The sequence below is a fragment of the Glandiceps talaboti genome, chromosome 12 (genome assembly GCF_964340395.1).
Source record: "Glandiceps talaboti chromosome 12, keGlaTala1.1, whole genome shotgun sequence".
NCBI classification, from domain to species: domain Eukaryota; kingdom Metazoa; phylum Hemichordata; class Enteropneusta; family Spengelidae; genus Glandiceps; species Glandiceps talaboti.
The window spans coordinates 16,911,489-16,927,597 of NC_135560.1; the positions used below are offsets into that span (position 1 = coordinate 16,911,489).

General features: G+C 37.5%; 2 protein-coding genes across 2 annotated transcripts; both read left to right on the forward strand.

The window, feature by feature from the left end:
- Positions 1-5,139: 5,139 nt before the first annotated feature.
- LOC144443017 (ileal sodium/bile acid cotransporter-like) lies at positions 5,140-7,527 on the forward strand. Its single transcript, XM_078132391.1, has 3 exons — positions 5,140-5,651; positions 6,058-6,265; positions 6,979-7,527. The coding sequence occupies exons 1-3, from the start codon at positions 5,140-5,142 to the stop codon at positions 7,525-7,527; spliced, it is 1,269 nt and encodes a 422-aa protein (XP_077988517.1).
- Positions 7,528-11,028: 3,501 nt separating this feature from the next.
- On the forward strand, positions 11,029-13,686 carry LOC144443018 (ileal sodium/bile acid cotransporter-like). Its single transcript, XM_078132392.1, has 4 exons — positions 11,029-11,306; positions 11,602-11,806; positions 12,496-13,103; positions 13,593-13,686. Exons 1-4 carry the CDS (start codon positions 11,065-11,067, stop codon positions 13,684-13,686), a joined length of 1,149 nt encoding a protein of 382 aa, XP_077988518.1. The 5' UTR covers positions 11,029-11,064.
- Positions 13,687-16,109: the final 2,423 nt, after the last annotated feature.

A 16,109-nucleotide genomic window follows, 5' to 3' on the forward strand; every position in this document is an offset into this window, starting at 1 on the left:
ACTAGATTTACTTGTATAATAGTTCACGAATTGTTTGTTCAAATAACGGACTGTGTTGTTGGTGGTGGTGATGATGATGATGTAGTAGTAGTAGTAGTTGTTGTTGTTGTTGTTGTTGTTGTTGTTGTTGTTGTTGTTGTTAGTGAGGAGGAGGATGTGTTAATACACTTATTATTACTTACCCAAAACCATATGTATAATCAATTATTGCTCACATTCAGTTTTCATTATTCTCTCAGCTCCCATGTGTGACGTATGTCAAGATTCAAGCAGCAGTTCTAATGAGTCAATGATGGCAGCAAAGTCTTCAAAATCAGTAGAGAAGGATGTTCTTGGTGAAAAGTCAAAGAAAGGGATTTTCGTAGCCCTTCCTATGGTAAACCTGGGTGATTTGAAAACGGCCACTAAAGCGTCATATCGCAAACGTCAATCAGCCGATACACCAGTTGAACATGAGACACTGCCAAAAATTGGAAATGATTCAGCATCAGAAGTAAGTAGTAAAGCCGCTGTAAAAGGGAAATTTGGCGGATCGAAAGGGATTTACGTTGCCCTTCCAAAATTAGACTTAAAGAAAAAGGACACTCCTTCTAAAAAGCGCCATCGCGACAAGGCTGCCAAAAGCACGGATGGTGGAAAATCAGATGGCAAAGAAGTGAAGAGGCAGAAGGATAACCAAATAGATAATGATGAAAATAATGAAGGTGTGATTTATATGAATGCCAGTGAAGTTGCCATACAACTAGAGACACAGCCCAGTAGTTTGGATAATAGAGATAATGTACAGTCACACGTTCACATTGTTTTTTGATAAGTTGCTCAGTTGCAATATAGAAGTTCCTGATTTACAACAAACTTTAACCATGATGACATTAAATGATTCAAAAGTTCTGTGAGGATTGTTTTAATCGATATCGTCCTTCTCTCAAAATCGTCCTGGTGAAATCATGATTAACTTAGATATTGACAATCGTGCTGCATACGTCGTTTTGAAGTCCCTTTATTCATATTTACTTTTTATGTGAAATCTTGAGTTTATTGTCTTTACATGAATACAAATCCTAAAGTAAAGGCAAGTCGAACAACACATCTGCGTGTGTTAGGTAAAGGGCAATGTGTTTTAATAAAATTATGATTAATATTTGATTTAAAGAGTGTAGTTATACTTTGTTATACTATGTATTTATTCGATGAAATGGTTAAATTACCTTTAACCTCAGACGTTAGTGGTCTGAGCGAGCTTTAACTAAAATGGTTCAGTAAATTATTCTTGTATCACTATTGACACTGTTTCTGTCTGTCTGTCTGTCTGTCTGTCTGTCTGTCTCCCTCCCCCTCCTCTCTCTCCCCCTCTCCCCCTCTCCTCTCTCCCCCCCCCTCTCTCTCTCTCTCTCTCTCTCTCTCTCTCTCTCTCTCTCTCTCTCTCTCTCTCTCTCTCTCTCTCTCTCTCTCTCTCTCTCTCTCTCTCTCTCTCTCTCTCTCTCTCTCTCTCTCACGCTCACTCACTCGATATGGAACATTAATTTACAATGTCACTATCAGAACGTTACCTTAGTTGATGTAAACGATCTCAGGTGACAGGTTTTAACTTGTATTAAATTATTCTATTAGAAACGTAATTGTAAAATGTGTTATCCTGTATTACTAAATCATCTTCAATAATGAATCCAAAATGAAGTACATTTTGAAAACGTGCTTGTTAACCGTTTCTATAGAGTCCATATACACAATAGTGCCCTGGAATCTTGGAACACGTACACACTGTATACACTTTCTGCTACCTGTCTTTCTGTGTGTTAGTGTGTGTGTGGTCTTCCAGCAATCGCTCGAGACCAAGCGAGAATTGTTCAGAGATAAAAACACTGTCCGTGACATATCTTTTAAATTTGATATCATTCTCCAAAGCTTTAGCTCATTGGAGTGTTTATATGATTATTCTAATTTCTGGTTTGACACATACCAATAGTATGATTGTATCATATTGTTGTAATTAATGAAGGCTTGTAAAACGTCATCTTGTCCAAAATAGAAGCATAAACTGTAGTTAACTGTATCTGAAACAATATATTGATACACATAGGTTTGGTTGCTTTGTCCAAAATGTCTAAAATTGAACACCGTATATTATCTGTAAAACATCGCTTACAGAATTGTGTACAGCATGGTGAGTAATCAAACAGACATCAAAACAACGAGTCAGCCAAGCATACGAAAAATTGATATGTAAACAAATTCACAAAAATGTCAACTATAGGACTTTAAAAAGCTGTAACAGCGTGATAGAAATGTTGGCATTTGGTCGACTATTCACCGAGTTGTAAAGGTCATGTGAAAATAGTTGTCAATGTACAAGTTACGTCATGCTTGCAACTCAAAGAGAAAGTTGCGGCCATTCAGATGTAAATGAAATTGACATGGTCGGCTTGAAATGGAAGGCTATATCGTTTACCATTTCATTGTGTGATAGATTGAATAGGCTACAATGTTTCATTCTATTTAGTTACGTAATCAATAAACCCCTCTTCCAGTAAGTTTCGCTATATATGAGTGCTATGTTGTGATGTTTGAACGATGTATATACTTTTTTTCATTGTCATATATTTTCCCTCTATTCGCAATGTCATTATTTTATCCAAAGCCTCACACAATGTGAGTGTTCATGATCACCACATTGTATGAAGTTGCCCAGGGTATGAACAGTAAACATGGAGTGTGTGGCTATGTACATATAGTTGTAGCATATCCATTGGTAGAATACTCCGCTAAACTTTCAGCAAATATTTATTTCTTTTGACACAATAAAGTCACGGCTTGCCCCTGGTGTTAGTGCATTTCAGTGTTCCCCGTCCTTGACTGGTTTATGTTGGAAGCTCCGTGACCCTCGACAGTGTTACAAGTGAGTATATAATGAAACATTCGGATGCTACTATTATTGGACATAAAGAAATGTGATAAAATCTATCCTTTTTTGTTAATTATGATCAAGATAACACTTTTAGAAAAAAAAGGCTATTAAGTATTTGGTAGTGAAATCCAGTAGTCGCTTAGTGCATGATATGATCAATTATATATATATATATATATATCTTAACTATGCTATCTATCAATCTCAACTAGTGGATTTCTGTATTCAGTTGTAGTGATTATCGGATAGAAACTCTAAAAGTTGCTATATGATTCATGACATCTCTTCGTCAACTCGATTTATCCACATCATATATAAGCTTATAAAAACTTTCGTGCTTTAGTCAAGTACACAGTACGTCACATGACATTGCCTTCAGCGAAGACGTAAACATGACAATCATTCTGGTTTCATATATGTATTCGATGAAACCATGAAAAGGGCGTAAATTCCGTCCAGGGAAAGTGCATGCAAGTTGATCCAATACATCAAAAACTATGTATCCATTTGATTTTAAAGTAGATACTTGAAGGTGGGACACTGTTTGTCCAAGTTCTTTACAACAACTGGTACAAACAGGGAGAGAGTACATTCACCAGACAATGGATACAGGACTCGGGCAAAGGTTAACGATGTCTTCAATTGTTCTCTTCAAATTCTTTCTCTGTTTACAAATTAGGAAAAAAATAGAAAGTGCAATCGAAAATTACGTTCAGTGATGAAAACGACACGTATTACTGCAAAGATTCACTGATGAGGGGAAAATCAACATCTCAAACATTTCCTTCGCCAGTCCTGTAGAGGTATAACCGTGACCTTTGACTCCCTCTCCCCAGATTTTCCCCAGAATTACTTTGACAATCATTCCGTGTAGGGTCTATTAAACTCCAACCCATTGTTGTATACGTGACAGGCAATGAGTTGATAGTATTTTATACATACCATATATAGTCAGTATATTGGTGAATAGACGAGAGTGTCAGCAGACACTGGTATTTATGGTAAAACATTGAAATAAAAACACAATTATTATATTTTCAAAATACTAATTTTTCAGACTTTGAAAATAAGATATAGGAAAGCGACCAATGCTACCATTCAGACAAACTATACAGAGATGATTAATTTCCTGTATGAGTCATTTATCTGATTATTGCGATTGAAACTTTTTCATCGTGACTTCTACGAACTAATTTGGACCATAACTGTTAAATTTGTATAGAGAGACAACATAGTGGATATGACAAGTATCTGCTAATTCACTTTTACACTTGGATATCACAACACTATGACGTAACAAATCGTATTGATGATTGGTTGATGAAGAGGTGTCGTAGTCAGTTTACAACCCAATCGTCCTCTGAATCGTCTCAGAACTGCAGAGGAAAAGAGTTGTATCTGTTTGTTTGTTTGTTTGTTTGTTTGTTTGTTCGTTTGTTTGTTATTATGTTTGGCCATGGTGTGTGTGTGTGTGTGTGTGTGTGTGTGTGTGTGTGTGTGTGTGTGTGTGTGTGCATGTATACGTGAGTTAGTAAGCACTCCAACTCTTCATTATCATTCTTCAACTACAAACATATACATCAGTGCTATATTGCTTATGAATATTTCTCCTTGTACATTGTGTATTGTAAAAAAGCAAAAAAAGTGTTGCCTATGGTTTAATTCATTAACAGTCTACGTAGACTCAACTCACAATTAAAATTATAGGTTTCAACTTGTGTATAAATAGTTTTGCATATCATATATACATGACGATCGGAGCATCAAAGTGTGGGATGATGAATACAATAGTGTCCATTAAATCTACATATTATCAGAAGATGCCGCCAAATTCTTTAGGAAGGCGTGATGAGCAATAAAAAATATAAACAATCTGTGTAGAGGCGGACTCCACTTCGTTCTCTCAGACAGGTCGGTTCTCCTTCAGTCCGGATCGAACTCATTTATACGACAGGATTCCTTGTAAGGTGAACAATCGATACGGTAGAGTTTGAAATTATACTTTGATCACTTCGGTGTCTACCTTAGGGGTTTTACATAAAAAGTAAATTTTTTGTGCCCGTTGAAAAAAATGTCACAACATCTTTAATGTACTCATACAGGTAATTTGAAATACAAATTGTACATGTAATTTGATTTTCATTCCAGGATTTATAGCATCGAAAGATTTCAACCATCGACAGCCTCTCATATCAATTGGTCTTAATATCGTCACATGATAAAAGGAAGAAATAATGTCTACAGTCAACTCTGGTACTTCATCGGTTCCAATCGCTGTGTCTACATTGGTCGACTCTGCAACAACGATCGCAATTGAACTCACTTCAAAGATGACAACAAACAGCGTTGAGAAAACAACACTTGGTGACTTAACTACGGAGTACTTCAATTTCACCGGGAATAACACAAATGCGACTGTCGCCACTCCTCCGGGTTTATCCAAGACGACCCTGGCTTTGGCAAAAGCCAATGAATGGACTATGACAATTACATTGGTCATCATCATGCTGGGAATGGGTGCTACGATGACTTTAAAGGAATTGTGGAAAAATATCCGACGACCTTACGGCATCATAATCGGGGCGGTGTCACAGTTTATTATTATGCCGTTATGTGGCTTTGGTATGGCTCACCTTACTAACATGAGTGCCCCATACGCCATAGGGACACTAATCATCTGTTGCTGTCCTGGTGGCACTCTCTCTAACATATTTTGCTATTGGTCGGATGGCGATACAGTATTAAGGTGAGTCAATTTAAATGTACATTTCAACAAAACTTTGTCACGGGAAGCATTTTTAAGGCACTAACAAAACCACCTGTTGATTGGTGCAATTATTTTCCCTTCGCACCAGTATGCAATGTAAAGTAAGGAAACACTCTGATTTGATCACTTATTGTATTTTCATGATAGAGAGATTGTAGTTATATTAATTTCATCTGTAATTTCATTTATTAATTTCATACACACAATCGTGCCTGGAAAACTTTTGGTTCTTTGGATAAAAAATGTAATGACCAGTGCGCTCGTGAGCAGAAAGTGCACACAACCTCACCAGGCAATTCATAGTTTATATATACTCAACTTAATCCACACTTATTCGTTTAAAAGTAAACTTGTGTAACTTTGTGTTCTCTTTTTTCTTTGACAGTATCTGTATGACGTCATGTTCCACTCTTCTGGCCATTGGCATGATGCCACTCAATTTGTTTATCTACAGTCGTAGTTGGATTGAACCCGGTGGTGACGTCATTCCCTTTGTTGATATCATCATCTCATTGGTGGCAATCGTCGTTCCAGCAGCCATTGGTTGCTTCATTAAATATAAATTTCCTAAAGCGGCTACTTTGATCACAAAGGTATATTCATATTTAAATATGCTAATTTGCTATTGTTTTACCTTCTGTAGTAGATTCATTTGTTTCCGTTCTTGAAGCAATCGATGATAAGGTAGCTGCAACTCTTGTTTGACCTTTTTAAAAAAAACTGTTTAGTTAGATACTCTCAATACTAATATGTGGTATATTGAATGATCTAAATGTTTAGCTGTCAACATGACAGTAAAAAACCCTGTAAATTTGTATTTCACTGACAGACTTTAAAACCAGTGGCTCCATCGACCAGAATGCGTTGAATTTGCACACAACATTCACATAAAATACGTGGTGACCACTGTGACTTAAAATGTATGGCCTAGAGAGTGCGCCTTATTTAATATTTAAAACACTACCTATAATAGGTATCAAGACAAGCCAAACTAACATGGTCATGGGGTCAAATTCAAAACCAAGATTGAAACCTGTCACTACTCTAGTCTACCTAAAATCTACCACTAGTTAACAGGAGGTGCAATATCTTTTTATAGGTAATTGAAGAATTTTTATTGAATACATCTTTTGTTGCTTATTGAAGAAAAAATCCCAGTTGTAGCCAGTGCAGGTTTAAGCCTTGATGACTTTAATAGTTTCATATCATTCTCAAGTAATGTAGATGTTGCTTATTTTTCTTGTATATGTCATATTGAGATGAATATTCGTCTTTACTAATTCGTTCTTGTCCTTGAATTTCATAGGTTTCTAGTGTTGTAGGCTTGCTTGGTATTGTAGCAGCATTGGTATTCGTCGTCCTCTTGAACCCCGATATGTTTAATACCGGCTGGGAGGCTTGGGTCACATCTGCAACGTTGCCTCTATGGGGATTCTGCTTCGGTTATCTAATATCAACCATTTTCCGCCTGAAGCAAGCGAAACGTCGTACCGTTGCCTTCGAGACCGGGTGTCAGAACGTGGCGCTGGCCCTCACCATCATCAGTCTGTCATATCCACCGAGTAAAGACAGGGCCCTCATGATGGTCGTTCCATCATTATTCGGGCCTTTCATGACTATCGATGCCCTGTTCTTTGTTATCCTCTTCAAATGCATCAAGCACTTCCGTTCTAAACCAGAGGACGACGACAAGGAAACGATAGTCAACAAGAAGGCGGCTGAAGCGAATGGAAATGTCAATGGAAAGGTGGTCGCCACAAAAGTACCCGAGGAACTCAAGCTTGATCACGTGATGTACGCCGATGCATCTGTCAATACTGACGAATCCTATACTAACTATGGCTTCACTTTATAATGATTATTTTCAGTTACAATGTATTCTCAGAAAGGGAACTTGTAAACAAAGGGAAACTTGCAGGTCCTCCAAATTACAGTAAACTAATCACGTATTATATAATATTATATATATTGGACATATTTGAACAAATTGCCTGGCTACAACACTAAAGTGTTTGCTCGTCTCTCCAATGAACTTTATATCATTTTTAGAGTTACAATTTGTATTCAAATTTGCTTTTGTAATCTTTATAAAACTTTCATAAAATTTGAAGGTGAAAAATGGTGATAGGATAGGATTTGTTGTGAAATGAATGGGACATTCCACCCGGTTTTTTTTTTATGTTTTCTTTACTTTAATGATATTTGATATATCAAATATATTCTATAATCATTTTGAGAGCTGGAATAATTTTTTTCGATAGGGATTCAATATTTTATGATATATAGTAATAACATTATTACATGTTGTGTCATTTCTTTACTACCGACATTTATATTTCATACATGCATTTATATCTTCTTTCATGAAGTATAATTATAGAAGTCGCCATTTTGTGCTTCATTGGTGTCATCGCTTTTGTTCACGTGTGTCTTATCAATAGTTTCTTACTAGCAAGCCAGCATATTACAGAGACGATTATGTCATGTTGGTCAATATTTTACTCCGGGGACAGACTCAGAATACGAGTAGTGAAAGTGGTATGTCAGTAGTCTGTAAGGTACGCGTGACGGGGCGCCCTCACACATCGATCAACCGGAAGCCGCTGAGGCTGGAACGATACTTTCACGGAGTATCTTAGTCAAACTTTTTCCCTCTTACTTTTGTGTCGACCAGCACAATGATCAGTGGACAGTAGAAGCCGTTCAAATACACGATATGTAAAAGAGAAATACATAAGTTTTACCCAAGCACGGCACAGGTGTAAATATTTGTCTATGGTAGTCACGTGACTATTATATCAGAGATGTTCTCTTTTTTCTGAATCATGTATTAAAGGTTCATCGGTATTTTCACCGGTATTAAAGTTGGTATATTGACTGCGAATGATGATTTGTTATCATAATCACGTGACTATGTAAATCTAACTATAATCACCTCAAACTTTAAAACAAGCAAAACTTCTCTTCTTGTCAACACTCACTATAAATGTTTACAATCATGTAAACAAAAACTTAACACCGACTTTACCAACAAGTTGCTCCTATGACTCTTTCTAAATTCATTTATTATTTTATATATTACGGATTTTGAGCTCATAAGTTGACTGGGAAAGACTTAGAAATCGTCAAATGTGTGACCACCATCCGAACGGAGGGAGAAACCATTCCCTGTATAACCTTTTGATCTCCATCCCTTTTCACACTTAATGGCCATCAACATGGTTAAGCCCTACATTACGGGTTTTACTAGTCAATGCCCGGGTCATGTTTTCGCCATAAGTAGCATGCAAGTAATTGTGGTTTTCTAGCACCAGATAGCCTGCAGTCAATGTAAGACGCTGTGATAAGGTTGTGCTGAAAATTAGTAATTGAGAGCCCCGCCGGCCACAAACAACGTAGAGGTCTTAAATATTTGCGAGGTCATGCCAGATCAAAAGAGTTGCGCAGAGTGAGGCCCACACTATTATGGTAGTCCTCGGTATGGGGTGAAGAAACTATGCACGTATTACTAACCAACCTATTGTTATATATGTCTGTAATGTGTAATGGTCTGAATATACAATTCAAGTTTCACCTACTAGTATTATCCGGCTATTATGCACACTACTTATTATTGACACATAACGTTAACTGGCCATTATTTAACGTGTGTTAGAGGGAGAGGGAGGTATGGTTACACATTGCCGTGGTTACTTCATTGCGACTGATTCCTGTTTCAAATGGTAATTGGTTTTATCACTAGATGGTCTAGCAGATAATCACTGTCATTGTAGATGGTTTGAAAGGATCAGTCACAGGATTACTTCAAATTCAGCATCTGACAAGGTGAGTATGATTTGTAAGTTACATTTCGTCAGTCTGTAAAATAAATCGATCCCTTCCTAATATTTCATTTTTGAAGCAAATGTTCAGTATCTTCTGGTAGCCAAATAATCAAATTTCAATAGATATTTCAAAGTTTAATTTCATCCCACTCCAGGTTTGCAGTGCAGAGTGTCGATTGTTTGTTTGTTTTCTTTGAATTTATTCTTAAGATGTGCATGTCTGGTCATTGTTGTTCTACAAACTAAACCTTTTCACTACTATGCTTAGTAAAAGCAAAGTTTAACCTTTTCGCGTTCAAAACAGTATCATGGGGGAGAGTTATCGTGTAGAAATATTGTCATTTGTTTTGAAAACCGAATTTCGATCACGACGTGCTACCTTATGAGTATTGCCAAATACAAATACTTTGCAACTTGAATTCAATTGTGTACATTACATATGTGGTTTCATTATGTTTCATTTTAGACCACTGCATTTTACAGTTGCCTACGTATCCATTGGTTTTGACTTTTTCAAAGCATCTACATAGTCCAGGTATATAAATGTTCCTGCTTTACAAATAAACTATATAGGAAAACAATACACGGATAGTATACTGTATGTAGTCTGTAGAAGTTAGAAACCGTTCATAGATCTCAATCTAACGTTTTCGTCAAATGTATTATTCAAAACTAGTCAATGCTAGCCTCAGTTGCATGTATAATAGTAATCACCTGAAGGTTTTCCCAGCGATACACAAAAGTGAATAATCATGATAATACCCAGACTTTAGCTTGGAGGTATGACCTACCTCCCCCCACCCCCCACACTACGACATTGTATGCTCATTCACCACTTCAATATTCTTAGCTAGCCACGTTTATAGTTGACGAAAGTGTGTGCGCTCACTGAGCTGCATAGTTCCATTGTCATTGTAGTATGAATTCTTCTTTTATAGAATATGTAGGCGTTATGGAGCTAGCCTGTCAGATACGCTGCGGTGACTGGTCGCCGTCGTACATCGGTAGAGCAGACCGACGGGCAAGGACGTTGCGACAGGACGTATATATCATTATAGAGCTTGAATAATAATTCATTGCACAATTAAAATTGAATGTCCTAATAATACATGCGTATGACTTACCATCTCTTTCTCTTCCGTTTCCTTCATCCTTTTAAATGCTCCCAACGAACAAACTGCGGGCGGGGCTATAGAAATAATTCCTGTCCATCCATCTGTGTATCAATCTGCCCTAGCCCTGGCACCCAGGATTCAACTGCAACCAAACCAGGCAAAAATGTCAGCCACTGTAGCCCATATGGTTAAGAGATTCGACCCACTCATGTGTACTTAGTACTTGAAAATCCACGTATGTTGTCAAACACCAATCAAAATTCTAAGCAATATGTTATCCCTAATTTTACAGAAACCACAGTAATGACGACCTTTACAGACAAAGACACAATACAGCTTATGAACTTGTCAATCTTCAACTCAACTGACAACGCAACTCTGCCAGCACTTCCACCGAGGTCTCCCCTTGCTTTGGCCAACCAAATCCTCGTGGTTGTCCTCCTAATATTGGTTATGGTAGCAATGGGTTGCACAACCACTGTTAAAGGTGTATGGTCCAACTTACGGCGACCAGTTGGTATAGCTATTGGTGCATTATGCCAGTTTATATTGATGCCATTACTTGGGTTTACCCTTGCCCATGCATTGAGATTGAACGCTAACCTTGCCATTGGGACTTTAATCGTAGCCTGTTGTCCTGGTGGAACACTATCCAACATATTCTGTTACTTTTCTGATGGTGACGTCACTCTCAGGTAAGTGTCCCGGGCTCACTATAAGCTCAGACTATCTAAGCTATGAGTCTGAACTGTAATTTATGAACAGCAAACTTTTCGTCATCTTGGTTTTAAAAAATTACATTTTTCGACGATGAACAAAGAATTCTACCAAATATAACCATGTGTGCGTACAGAGACATAGATGAGAACGTGCGCGCGCATGTATGTGTGTGTGTGTGTGTGTGTGTGTGTTTGTACGTACTCTGTTTGTATAACGTGTGTCATTTAAAGAAATAAATGGCTCTGTATCTTTTTTCCTTCATCATGTTAGTATCTGCATGACGACGTGTTCTACTGTCCTTGCCATTGGGATGATGCCACTGTCGTTATTCATTTATAGTCGGAGTTGGACAACCCAATCTGCTTTCATACCTTTCACTGATATCGCTATCGCCTTGGTTACCATCCTCGTACCTGCTGCTGTTGGCATGGTGATACGATGGAAGTCGGAGAAAGCGGCAAACATTACAAAGAAGGTGCGCATGTAGTTATCCTAATTCAAAATCTGTACAAACAGTTTTTACTTTTTAGTTCATTTAGAGGGGGATACTGACCCATTTTGGTTTATTGATTAATTAATTAATTGATTAATTAATTAATTGATTGATTAACTAATTGACTGACTGACTGACTGACTGACTGACTGACTGACTGACTGACTGACTGAATGGCTTACTGACTGGCTGGATGGCTGGCTGACTGACTGACTGACTGACTGACTGACTGACTGACTGACTGACTGACTGACTGACTGACTGACAGACTGACTGACTGACTGACTGACTGACTGACTGACTGACTGGCTGGCTGGCTGACTGACTGACTGACTGATTGACTGACAGACTGGCTGGCTGGCTGGCTGGCTGACTGACTGATTGACTGACTGACTGACTGACTGACAGACTGACTGACTGACTGACTGATTGATTGATAATCACTATACTATATTAGGTAGAGTGAATGTGTTGTCATATAATAAGGTACTAGTGATAATTAATATTTCTTTCTCCAAAAACTTAAATGATAATGAATTAAAGTCTCTATGACATAATGATACATGGGTGGATAATCTAACGTGTAAGTTCCAATTCCATGAATCATCACAAAGTACCTTCAATAATATGATAACTGAATTTCAATTTTCGCCCTCTTTCATTTTTCATAGGTGTGTAGTATTCTGACATTGATCGGAATTCTCACCAATGTAATCATCCAAGTGTCAACGAATGTCAATTTATTCATCAGTGGTACGGAACCGTGGATTATAGCTATCATTTACCCTATCCTTGCCTTTGTTGTTGGATACGGCGTCTCATCCATACCACTGTTTCGCCTAAAACAGTCACAGCGTCTCACAGTGGGATTCGAGACGGGTTGCCAAAACGTGGCCCTGGCGTTGGCCATAATAAACTTGTCGTTTCCCAAAGGACCTGCTATGCTCCAAATGATGGTTATCCCATCTCTGTTTGGGATATTCATGGTCTTGGATTCACTCGTCTTTGTGGCATGTTTTCGAATTTACATAAAACTAAGGAAAAGGAAGCATACTAACGAAGATATCATTGTGGTAGATTCGGATAAAATTATTAATAAAAATATGTCAGAATCTCGGGTAGATTCTGATAACACAGTCGACGGAAAAACTTCGAATGTCAACAACGAGGCAGATTGCGTACAGTGGACGCCAGTTGGGGAAGCTATCCAAACGTCCACTCCTCAAAATCCTGAGGCAAACAACAAATTAGGTCTGCATGACATTTCAACTCAAACTGGGTAATATAAGTCGAGGTACACTATTAGTACAAGGCCATTCCTCTTAACAATTTATATTTGTATGATTATATTACATCGTAATAAACACAAGTTGTAGCATCAGTAAATTAAATAAGTTCGTTGAAAACGTTTGCAAAGAATACTCATACATCCGGTACTTAAACTATTCTATCCATGTTCGTGGATTATATTATTACATTGAGTAAGTACAATCGATAGATCAAGTTTGGAGAATCGCAAATTACGCGAAGTTCTCAGGATATGCCTTATGTTTTGAAACCAGTGTATCATATGAATTTATCTTTTTCAACTGGTTGTTTCTCTGATTGCCTTAAAATTACAAGAGTTCTTACAACTTTACAAGACAGGTAGCCCGGAAGTGAAAGTGACTAATCTGTATGCGACAAGAAAAGTTTTGATATTTTTTTTTACAAAAGCACGATGTACTTTTCATAAATCAGATTTGTTCATGTAACTCAATCTTATCAGTCTTGATCAGGATATACAGGACGATATAGAGAAAGGGAATTCTGCCATTGGCAGGTTTATAGATTTCTCAAAAGCGTCTGATAATCTTCATTAATAGATTATTGTACAAACTTGAACACTCAGCTGTTATATTAAAGGCATTTCGCTAGATTACTTTAGAAGCTACCTAAGTTCAACCAAGATGCCAGTTTGTTCGTATTGGTATTACGGATTCAAAGAAAGGGAACTAAACCCTTGGAGAGTCCACAAGCTGAGAGTCTATTTAGGGTCAATTCTTTTCCTGATTTACATCAATCACGACATTCCAAACTCTTCTGGTGTTTTTAATTTCAGACTTTATGCTGATGATTAAAGTTCATTTCATTCAACCTAGAAATGTTCCACATTTTTTTTATGATAGGAATGTTATTGCAAGAGATAAGAAAATTGAGCAAGTTAAGAGAGTAGGTATAGTTTTATACAGACTTCGATGTGTAGTTATTTAATTCCTAAACATATTCTCTTTAGTTGATGAATAAAGGTAATTCACTTGTCACATGACCTTGAAATATGAAGCAGTTCTTATCGGTCTTACTTCAAAGAAATTCTAATTCTGAAAAAGGAAAATTTCCACTCCGACCACTTCTGCAATTGAAATCCAACGTATAAGCTTATCAATGTTTTGCGACCAAGGTACACGTGACCATCAATTATGATTTTTCGATGTAATAACGATAAAGTCTCGCCATATTTTCACCCCACCCCCACCCCCTAAAGACTTTCAAATTCCATTATGTAGCCAAGGTAACATTTTATAATTGGTTGAGCTTAGAGGAAGTGTTTTAAACAACAAATGTAAAATGTGTACTGAAGATCCGCATTACATAACATGGCATCGAAGACAATTGGTTTCTAAAAGTTCTCCACAATCGTAACCCGGGATATGGATAGGTCCCAAGCTGATTAAATTTGATGTAGTGAGTACAACTTGATTGCTGCATTTACCTTTATTTCCATCGTTTATTGTTATTTGTTTTCGAAAGTGAGCACCTCCTTAAGATCGGTGACCGACACCAAAACGTGAACATGTTATATTCCAACAAAAATCCAGAAGTAATGTTTCATATTGAATAAATAGTCGCCCACTACATAGGACTTTAATCAGATTGGGATAGGTCAGAGAATTGGTGAGTTTGCGTATTGAGATGGATCCCGGGCCATTATTATGGTCCGTCCATGGGTGGGAACTTTGTCCGCATCGTAATACAATCTATTGAATTGTAAATGTATTGTACGAATTTGCATCTTTGATCCCCGCGCGTCACAATTCCGTTCATGTGAGGCTGGCTATCGGGTTGACGTGTACTACATGGAGATCTGTTCTGAGAAATCTAATCTGGTACCGGTTATGCTACTAGTCTGTAGAAGTCTTACAATGTGGTTAACTCACTAAGAGTATAAGGTTTGGTTAGAAACTCATTTGTTTACTAGGTTCTCACTCAGATATTCTACCAGTGCATGCATGTGGAGGTTTGTTGACAAAATAAGTCCCAGCTACCTCTCTTTCTAACTGTGCTTACTTGACTTTCAACACCTCTTACGCATTAGCATCGTAACTGTTAACGGGTGACTGTTTCCAAGGTAACAGAGTAGGTGAGTATTTATTACATTTTGTGATGTTTTTGTGAACGGTATGATATGTTTACACATACCTATCAGGGCTTCTGTGTTTATGATTCACTTTTTGTTGAGTGGAATGTTACGTAAGAAACCTATTGATAGAAACGTATTCACATTCAAAACATATGGTAGGTTAGTGTCTCTTTGTGACGGTATGTTGTCCTTCTAAATGAAAGTACTGAGCTTACTCCTGGACTACACACAAATACGTTGAAACCAGCACTCTATGTAACACTGCATTCTAATTGGATTTTACCTGTGTGTGAAGGCATCATGTATTTTCTATTTCATTTTAGCAACATATCTACATATTTATCTTCTGTATGTTTTACGCCTAAACCACATGAACACAGCCCATGATATGTATACAGCATATGTAGTGGGATTTATTTCAAAATACCCATCGAATGTGCTCATGGCATGAAAGGAATTCATCACATGGTCAACACTAGACTTGTATATGCCGTAATCAGCTTTAGCTGTTCCCCGTAATAACGTGATAAGTACATGAATTACTGTCCCCCATAATGCATGTATTACTGTTTTAGTCTTTCACAATAGAACTCTATAGGGTCTATTGTCTATGATGTAGAATACTATGAATAGTAAACTATTCATGCCAATTTGATGACGAAGTTCACGGGTGACAAAGGTTCCATCTCTGATGTTCATGTACATGTGTCTTGTGCCTTGTGCCTTGTGCCTTGTGCTGTTGCTGAACCGCTGTGCTACGGTTTCTTGATATAGATAGATTGGTTAACAGTGCAGGCATGTGTGTAGGTTTTCGTGATGGTAGATTCACTGCATGGTGAGGATATGTGCTTAAATTTCTCCACGGACCTTTTAAATACCTACATG